Below are 9,919 nucleotides of genomic sequence, written 5' to 3'. Positions count from 1 at the left end.
CTCTCTCTCTCTCTCTCTCTCTCTCTCTCTCTCTCTCTCTCTCTCTCTCTCTCTCTCCCTCCCAGCTTCTCTCGCTGGTCCACCCTCTATCTGATGCCACAGTGTCCCCAGCTGGAGGCCCAAGTCTGAGCTGGAAGCAGGGAACACACAAGTCCCATGAGCGCCATGTGTACTCCACTCCAGCATTATCACTGTGGGGGCCTCAGCTACTTCGGGTTTGCAGAAGGGGAATGAGGGAGCTAAGAATTTTTTCCAAGGTCATGATGAAGACCACATAGCCACCATCTGCCTGCTCCACGGCTGCCCCCTGGCTCTGGGTCGCTGAGAGTAACCGTCCTGAATCCTCAGCCCCAAGACACCCTGAGCCTTCTGTTCCCAGCTCTTCCTAATACCTCACTCAGTCACTCCTCTAACACAACACTATGTGCGATAGTATCGACCCGTACACATCGCTTCTAAATAATTAAAATCCTGCACTGGAAACCAGGAGGGCCAGATGGCTGAGTCAGACGCAGCTGAGAAAGGCAGAGAGGAGGGTGAAGCCCCAGGTGTCCTAGTGGAATTTATGTGGGGCTCCCTGCTCTGCCTATGCCTCTGACCCCCAGCTCTGATGTCCTGCACGGGACTCCTGCCCACAAGAAGGGTGGTCAGAGATGACCAGTGAGTGGCCATCGTCCCGCATCTCTGCCCAGCTGTGAAGGCCCTCAACATTTCCTGTCTGTGCACACAGGGTCACTGGGAACTGTGGACTCCTCATTAATTAATAAGCTAAATAGAAATCTTTGCCACAGGCTCACTTCATAGTTGCGTCAAGATTACATAAAAGGTGTTTTGTTGTTCTTTGGGTGTTTGTTTGGCTTTTCCTTTTTGAGACAGGGTATCACTCTGACGATGGCCCCCAACTTGTGATTCTCTCATTTCTGATTCCCAGGTGCTGGGATTATAGGTATGTACCACCATGCCCAGGTGACAGGTAACAGCTTGATTTACCTGTATGCCAAATCATGACAAATTTAACAGTCAGAAAGTCAGGCTGCTGTAGTTGGTGATGTAGCTCAGTTGGTTGAGTCCTTGTCTACCATACGGGAAGCTCTGGGTTCAGTCACCAATATCACCTAAACCAGGTATGGCAGTGCATGCCCAAGAGCTCAGCACGCAGGAGACAGAAGCAGGAGGGTTGGAAGTCCAAGGCCATTCTCTGCTACACATTGAGGTTTAGGCTACGCAAGACTCTTTTAAAAACAAAGTCAGCATAATTTTTCAGCCTTTTAGCTGAGAACAAGTGTAGCGTCAAAACCAAGAGGTAAAATAAAATAAAATAAAAAGTGTCAGACCAATGAAGCTCCAACATCAGGCGCAGCAATTGCTGTCACAGGCCTCAGTATTAGAGCTGAGATGAAACAAAATGCCAGTCCCCTCCCTGTCTTCTGTGGAGCCTAGAACGGGAACCTTTCTCACAATCCTCTTGGGTCAGCTGAGCACGTGTGCGCTCGAGATCTACCTGAGACAGTGAGGCATATTGAAGCCTTTGCTCAGATGATCACAGACTGGGTTTTCACACCTGCGTGTTGAGCTTGAGCCCTGAAGAGATTCACCCCTGCAAACGTGTTCTTCACTGAGCGGGGCTGTTTTGGCAGGGCTAACTTTCCAGTCCCTGTCACGAGAACTCCAATACCGTAACCACCTGAGCCAGCCCGGAGTCCGGGACCCTACAGAGGGATCACCACACAGAACCCACGGACACTGATAAACATGTCTAGCCCTGCGTCTGTTGAGAGACTAACTGTGAATGAGGGAAGGTTGGACATGCACTATAGGCACGAGACGCAGCAGATGGCTGAACCTCCACAGGGTATGGCATTAGTGGGCATTCCTGGGCTTCCTCTCTGCAGTTAGCAGGGTAAAGAGCTGTGCTGGCTGGTTTTGTGTCAACTTGACCCAGCTGGAGTTATCACAGAGAAAGGAGCTTCAGTTGAGGAAATGCCTCCATGAGATCCAACTAACTGTAAGGCATTTTCTCAATTAGTGATCAAGGGGGAAAGGTGGGACCATCCCTGGGCTGGTAGTCTTGGGTTCTATAAGAGAGTAGGCTGAGCAAGCCAGAGGAGGCAAGCCAGTAAAGAACATCCCTCCATGGCCTCTGCATCAGCTCCTGCTTCCTGACCTGCTTGAGTTCCAGTCCTGACTTCCTTGGTGATGAACAGCAGTATGGAAGTGTAAGCTGAATAAACCCTTTCCTCCCCAACTTGCTTCTTGGTCATGATGTTTGTGCAGGAATAGAAACCCTGTCTAAGACAAGAGCTAACCATTAGTTATAGCCAGTCACACATCTGGCCTGAGGCAGCCGTACAGCTGTCCTGTCTTCGTCATTGCCTGTCCTACCGCAGTGCCCTTCTTTAAACAGCCTCAAAGTCATCTGTCCTCATGTCCTAATACAGCCTTTGATGGCCTCCCTACACCATATTTATGGCCTCCTGCCCGTGAGTTCTCTCCCCCAAAAGCCTTGCTGGAAGTACCCTACCTTCTTTCCAGCCCCACCCTCCCATGCCAGCCTTACCCTGTCCGCTTCTTCCCATGTGTGCCTCTTCTTCAGGAGTCTCCTCTTTGTGGCTTTTTATAGACTGGTTTACTGATACAGTTCACACACAGTCTTCCCATCTAACACAAATTAGTCTCCCCACCCTCCACCCCCCCACCCTGGGAATCTACAATAGTCTTCCTCAGACCCCACCCAGGACCAGTTAAAACCAGAATTGGGTTTGGAGAGAGCTGCTGGCACATTTTGAAGTTCTCTTGCGGTTAAGCTAAGTTGGAGAACCACGGCTCAGGCCAGTGCTACAGGCTGCATGGGCCTGTGTCTTATGAAGCCTGACCTTGACCCATTGCACCCGCCATGGGACAGAGAAGGTTTGAAATTGGAAACAGGAAGTACTTGCTTGAACAGCCGTGAAAACAAGGATGCAGCTAAGCAGTGACTAGAGGAAAGGCTGGAGTCTGGAGCAGACGCATTAGACTTACTTCTATGTATATGAGTGTCTTGCTGGCGTGTGTATGAACATAAGTGTGCCTGGTGCCACCCCAGCCCTTGGTCTGCTCTCATATGCCAGGGGGCAGGAAGGCAGGAGCCCAGCTGTGAGCTGCTACGAACATGCACTCTTGCAAGTCCTGGGTTCTGTAAGACTTAAGTGAGGGTAAATTCCTCTGAGGACTCCTTCCCATGGAACTGGCTACTCTTTATTTGCTTCATGGGCTTCTGCACAGTCATATATGGGAAAGTATCTGACTGCTTAGGAAAAGCCCTGAACTCCACTGCCCTGCACATCTCTCCCTAAAAAGGAGCTGGGGTGTGCTTGGGGCCTGATGTCCCGGGGGCAGTGCTCAGAAGGGTACCTGGCCTAGGGCCCAGTAGACTCCCACAGGTGGGGCAGGAGTGACTCCCCTCTTCAAGCTCATTAGCATCTGTTATTCCACCCAGGATGTTTTATCCTCACCAGACGGGACAGAGAGGGGTCCCAGGGACTCTGGCAGGCTCCTGACTGGAGTGAGCTGTGCAGGGCCCTTGAGAGAGTGGAGCCAGGTGAGAGGCAGCCTCTGCCTGGAAGGTAGGGGAGATAGAGAAAGGCCCACGGGTAGCTGCCATGGACTGTCCAGGGTGGCCTTTAGGGAGCCTGTGGTGGCACTGTATAGAGTTCTCTAGTTTGGCATCCTGGAATATTTGGGGATCTTGCTAGGTACAGCTGCCCAAATTCTGACCCATGCTGGGACACTTGCGGTGTCTCAAGTGACGATCCTCATAGATGAGTCGAGTCTGCCTGGAGACTTGCAGGGCAACCTTGGCAAAAATCAGGAACTCATAAGGAATCCAGGAAGCAGGTGGGAGGGGTAGGGTGAAGTTCAAGTTTCGCAGGGCAGGAAGGGTAGGGAAGAAGGAACCTTCGTGGGACCAGACCCAGACAGGACACCAGCAGTTGCGGCCCTCAGAGCTTGGCACTTCCTCCTCTGTGACATTTTCATCCTTGCATGTCCTGAGTTCTGGGGATTCATTCCTAGAAACTGGGCCACCTGGACCAGGTTAGCCCATACAGCCTTCAACCACACATCGCCAAGCTAGCCTGGAGCAGGAGACGGGTTTTTCTGAGCCAATAGCTTCCCCCATAGCTCATGACCTAGGGATGTGCTGTCTGCTGCTGTGCCCACTTTCGCTCTCTATAGAAGGGTAGTACTGGCATCTGCTTCAGAGGTCTTCTGGGAGGACTCAGTGGTACACCGACGCAGTGCCAGCTCCCAGTCCCAGCCCCTCCCCCACTGCAGTGTACCTCCATGTGTCCATTCTCGGCTGCATCATGCAGGGGAGTCCCTCCCCAAGAGTCCCTCATGATGGGGGCACCCATGAGCAGGAGCCGGTCGAGAATAGGTGTGTGGCCCCCCCGAGCTGCAAAGTGCAGGGCAGTGGCTCCTTCATTATCCCGTGCTGTCAGGCCGATGTCTGTGAATGTCACCTGGTGAGAGAACCAAGGAAGACAGGATGTTAGCTGAGGGTGGACCTGGGGTAGCTTCTCAGGGAGGAGAGACAGGAGCACTCAGAGCAGAAATGGGCTTCCCAGCTGTGATCCTCAGTGGGCAGTGGGGATATCCCCAGGAAGCCTTAGGACAGAGCTGGCTCATCTCACATGCCCCGTGATCTCGGTGGCATCCCAGGCCAGGGCACATTATGTGAGGACAGGACTTGAACACTGGAAGCCCACAAGCCAAATGCCACAGCAAGAGAGGAACACCACGTGGAGACTCAGCAATAGGAGAGATGGAGAGGATTCTCGCACAGGCCGCCCTTGGGTGTCTCAGCTCCTTGATGGGTGCTGCCAGAGGCCTGGGTGCTATGACACCATCCCCCCTAGCTCTGGTCTCATCTGCCCTGTGAGGGCATAATGGGATCTGCTTCACAGCACACAACTTGGGGTCCTCTCAGGATGTCCAGCCAAAAGCCATGCCCATGCTCCCATGGGCTTACCTCATGAAATGTGGACACCAGGATTGCCTTTGACTCTGTTCTGTGGGGTCTGCTGTATGATTGGTGACTCAATCGACAGACAGGGGAACTTTGGACATTAGCCCATCTAGAATGGCCTTTCTGGTCCTGTGGCCCTGTGGCCACTTCTTCCTCAGAGCAGAGTGTGCCCACCTTGACACAAGGGTCTCTGTCGATAAGTCACCTGTGCCCTGCTACACGCTACCCCTGTGGTCACTTCTCCAACCACATCCACGACCACATCCATCCACACATCCAGGTGGCAGGACAGCCAGCGTAAGGCTCAGACCTGGGACACAGCACAGGTGATGCTCAGAGTCTAGAGTGACTGAGTTAGATTTGCAAGCAAGGCCATAGGCAGAGCTCCAAGGACAAAAGGCTTTGGGGAAATGGGCAGGCCAGAGCCAAGGCTTTCTGCAGCAGGAACTGGAGTAGCACACACAGTTGACACCAATGGCTGGGCAGGTGTTGCAAGGAAAGCTGAAGACAAGCAACAAAGTCTCTGGGACATCTGGGAGGACATCCCCCCGGTGTAAGGGGAGCACTGCTCCTTTTGTGTCTCCTCATGCCAGGCACAGGGAACCCAGCAGACAGGACCCGACCTCCTGATGGTGGCTGGAAATAACTATGCTGCCAGCCAGATGTGTTGTTGGTCAGGTACTAGTTCCAGGGATGCTCAGGGACCTCAGGAAGGTACAAAGCACAGCATGCACAAAGGCCCTGAGAGGAGGCTGAAGGGAGAGCTGAAGGGGAGCAGGGAGAAAGGGCCCCTTTCTCCATCCACAGTCAGAGTGATTTTCTATCATGCAGGCAGATTTTGGCTTCGGGTCCTCCATGGCTCCACGGGATCCTCCTGATAGAGCCCCTGTCCGCCTAGAGCCTTCTCTGTCTTAACCACTCTATCCCAGGTCCAGAGGCCAGGCTTTCCTACCTTTGAGTGTGATGCATCCTCTTCTGGAAAATTGCCTTGAGTCCTGCCCCACCCACAATACACACCTACCCACCATAGCTCCTCCTCTTCCTCTCCCTCCTCCTCCCTTCCCCCTCTTCTTCCTTCTCCTCCTCCCTCTCCTCTCCCCTCCTCTTTCTCCTCCTGCTCCTCTTCTCCCCTCTTCCTCCTCCTCCTGCCCCTTCCCCCTCCTCCTCTTTCTCCTCAGGGTCCTCCCGACTCATGGACTCTATGGGCTCTCTAATGAACCCATGAAGTGCCCATTTCTGGAGGTGATGGTTTTCTGTTGGGAAGGTGAGAAGTCCCTGATCTACATAGATTCAACTCTGGCTACTCTGGAATTTGGGGTTTCCTTCCTGGGAAAGGTGAGTGGCTGTTCCAGGTTTCTGGGGAAGGAGAGCTTGGATGTGGCTGAGTGGCTCAGACCAAGTGCTGGCACCTGTGACAGATCATCAACACTGAGCCCCAGAGAAGCACCAGACTCCTAGGAAGGGGCCCTGTGTGCCCTTGGGGCTGCCTTGTGTCTCCTAGAGTCCTGTGGGCACTGCAGAGGCATGGGGTTCCACCTGATGCTCTAGGTGCTGTGTGTGAACCCGGTGCCTGAGAGCCCCCTTCTAGGCTTTGCTGGCTCTAGGACCTGGTCCTCCCGGATGCCCCGCTCTCCACAAGGCCCACTTACCAGCCAGACAACTAGAGAGTAGTGGCCGTGGGCAGCCGCAGCGTGCAATGAGCTCATGCCATCCAGGGCTCTCAGGCGCACGTCGGCCCCGCAGTCTTTCACCAGGAACTGTGCCAGATGCAGGTGGCCCTCTTGGCAGGCCAGGTAGAGTGGAGAGGCACCACTGCATGTCCGCTGGTTCACACCACTGTGATGGAGGGAGGCTCATGAGGCTTGTGCCCAGAACTGCCCCAGGAAGGATGAGCGGGGTCAGCATCTGGAGGTTTTCTGCAGGCTTCTCTTGGGCCTGGGTGACTCCTTAGTTCCCAGTGACCAGCTGCAGGGAAGGCCAGTGTCCTACCGCAAACTGACATCATCCTCGGGTGACACAGACTTGCCCTTGACCCCTGCCACCTGACCTTCTTGTCTGAGTTTCCTTAACTCTTGTCATCTGCTGCCTCAATGGGCTCTGTGCACTATGCTGCTGCAACCTGTCTTTAACTCTTTCCTTGCCTGGGTCAAGCTTACTCATAGCAGTTCTTTTAGATGGAGGAGGGTCACAGTCTTGACTGATTCTGCATTCTCAGCAGAATTCTGTAGAGACACAGAACCAGCCCCTCAGTCCTAAGGGTCCCCTCTGCCTCTGTATGACTAGTACTGTCTGCTGCTGCCACAGAGCACCTCTTGCCAGACACAGCTCTATTCAGTGAGCAGAGTCTTTGCTTTGTGCTAGAGCCGTGCTCACTGGGACCGGGAGGAGACAGCCTCCCTTAACAGTAAGCCTTGGCTCTTAACTGCTCCTGGCTCAAGACATGTTTGTCTTCTAGGTCTCTGACTGTGCCTCGGCCTTGTCTCATCTCTGGGGCCCTTGATGAGCAGGGTGCCACCCACCTAGGCAGGGGAGTCAGGAGAGTAATGGCAGCTTCCACAAACACCCTGAAACTCACTGAGTGACTTTGGATCCACCCCAGAGGGGGTCTTCTATTTCATCATGGAGAGGCGATTACAAGCTTCAACTGCCAGAAGGGGAAACTGAGGCTGGGAGATGAATGATTTCCTCAGGGGGCAAGGGTTTGGGTTTCTTTCCTTACAAAGCTCGTCTGGCCACCTTGTTCTAGCAAGGTGAGCTTTGTATAGGGCTCAGACCAGAACACAGCAAAGGAGGAAAGAAAAAAATTGGAAACTGCTTGTTTGCTTATCTTCCCTTATCCACAGACCCTAGAGGGTGCGGCACAAGGCCTTGGTTTTGATGAGGCTGGTCCAGTCAAGGGATCCCCAATGTGGAGGATGAACCCAGTCAGCATGCTGAAGGCGGTTGCTTTTCCTGAGCACCTTGGATGCAACTCTTGCAGGCTCTCCCTGCAAGAGTTCTTCAACCTGTACAAGCTGCACCTATGTTAAAGGCCCTCCCTGATCCACGCAGAACTTGCACCCATACTTTCTGACCCTGCTTATCCTCTGCCTCTGTTAGCACAGGGCTTGTCTCCAAGGCCACCAGCATGTCTTCCTGTGCCTCCCCTCTGTGAAGCCCCCCTCCCCTTCAGTGGCCAGTCCCTGTGGTTACGTAAGGTTCTGGGCTCTCACCTGCTGTGGGCCGCTGTCAGGAGTTTCAGACACGTCAGATCACCACTTACAGCAGCGTGGTGCAGTGGTAAGGCCCCTTCCAGCGTCTCCAGTGCGGCTGCATGGCCCTCACGTAGTAACCACTCCACCAGGGCCGGGTGTCCAAACCGGGCAGCCAGGTGCAGCGGGGAGACACCTGAGGCATCTTGGTCCTACCGGGGCATAAGCAGGACACCGAGTCTATGCAGGTCCCAGTGCAGCCCTAGGACCCTAGAATGTCTGCAGTCCCTCTCCAGTTCCTCCACCCCCTACTGAGACTGAAGGAACACCCTGACTGAGAAAGAAGCTGGATCCCACTCAGCTGCCTACCGTCCTCATCAGCTGAGTCCCTGTACATTCTGTACATGCTCAGAAAGAATTCTATTAGCACAGTGGTTCCCACCATGGCTGTTCCAGGGCACCAGCCTCTAGACCTCTGGGCTTCTCCCCTCTCTCTGATGGTCCCCAAGGCATTTCTCCTCAAGGTGTCAAGCATCCAGTAGACCTGGCCATTCCCTGAGGGTGCTATGATCCAATGTGAATCTAGAGATGGTTCCGTGTCTGTCTGCCCTTTACCCTCGGGGGTCATTGGACGGATCTGTGAACAATGCCGTGGAGGCTGAACAGCACACTGCTCTATGCCACGTGGGGGTGTCTCCATCTCTATCCAACTCTGTAGATTGTTTCGAGCTCTCAAGAAGGCAGCCATGGCTAACAACTCTAAGTCCCTTGCCTGTACCAAGCAGGTCTGGGCATGCAAGCAAGTAGGAGGCTGGTAGCTCTAATAGAAATGTCCTAGCAAGACGGTCACCATACTCGAGAGCTTTCTCACTACCACAGTCTGTGTCCCTAGGGGTTCAAGATCCTGCGTACCCAAAGCCACTTTTTAAATCCACTCCTCGACCCTTTGATCGGGTCTGGTGATCAGGTCTGATCAGAGATGAGATCCTGAACACAGGCAAGGCCATCGTTGGCAGTCCCGGGTGCTCCTTGCTGAGGGAGGTGTGGAAAAACCCCAGTGACTTTTCTGTGCCAGTGCTGGATACATCTGAGGTTGTGGCTGGTGTTTAAGGGCTTTATGCGTTTTTTTTAGGGGGGGAAAGGGATGGGTTGGGAGAGGCAAAGGCACACATCTCTGACTGAGAGCTCAGGGCCTTCTAGGGATCGGACTTTCTGGACTCACCTCACCTCACAAACAGGCACAGAGCCATCCTGTTCTAGCTTACCTGCAGCCCGCAGCCCGCATCACGGACCAGCCAGCACAACTCTGCCAGGTTGCCCGTGGCTGCTGCATCATGCACTGGTGTGGCCCCGTTGTGTGCCTGCTGGTTGCCCGGCAGCTTGGCTCTCTGTACCAGGAACTTGACACAGTCCAGGTGACCAGCCCGGGTGGCATGATGTACCAGGCCAGCCCCCAGATCATCAGTGATGTCTGGTTTCAGGGCACCAGCCTCAAATAGCTGTTCCAAGGTGGCCATATCCCCATCCTTGGAGGCCACCAGTGCCTGCTGTGCCTCCATCCTCAAGTCTGACTCTCAGTAGTGGCTTGTGTACAGGCCCGGCACGGCTTCCTGTTTCAGGCGTGGACGCGGCTGAAGGCTCTGGTTACCTGATAAGCAGCTCCCGGGGCAGATGGGAGGCAGCAAGAGGGGGGCAGGTTCTGGAGACTGGCCCTCAAAGCCTG

At 54.1% G+C, this 9,919-nt stretch overlaps 1 protein-coding gene across 3 annotated transcripts in view; it reads right to left on the bottom strand.

Annotated features, from left to right (window-relative positions):
* The window catches only part of Espnl (espin like), a 24,900-nt gene extending 15,145 nt beyond the window's left edge, over positions 1-9,755 (bottom strand). For 2 of the 3 annotated variants that reach the window (XM_021168888.1, XM_021168896.1), the window contains exons 1-4: positions 9,462-9,755; positions 8,218-8,408; positions 6,655-6,841; positions 4,317-4,499 (exon numbers count right to left, since the gene is read on the bottom strand). In XM_021168888.1, coding sequence (XP_021024547.1) covers positions 4,317-4,499; positions 6,655-6,841; positions 8,218-8,408; positions 9,462-9,755 — 855 coding nt within the window. Of the gene's footprint in view, positions 1-4,316; positions 4,500-6,654; positions 6,842-8,217; positions 8,409-9,461 lie in introns of those variants that run through there. The other variant, XM_021168902.2, reaches the window with a different exon arrangement.
* Positions 9,756-9,919: the final 164 nt, after the last annotated feature.

This window comes from Mus caroli, chromosome 1 (genome assembly GCF_900094665.2).
Source record: "Mus caroli chromosome 1, CAROLI_EIJ_v1.1, whole genome shotgun sequence".
NCBI lineage: Eukaryota > Metazoa > Chordata > Mammalia > Rodentia > Muridae > Mus > Mus caroli.
This window is presented reverse-complemented; position numbering and strand designations above follow the sequence as displayed.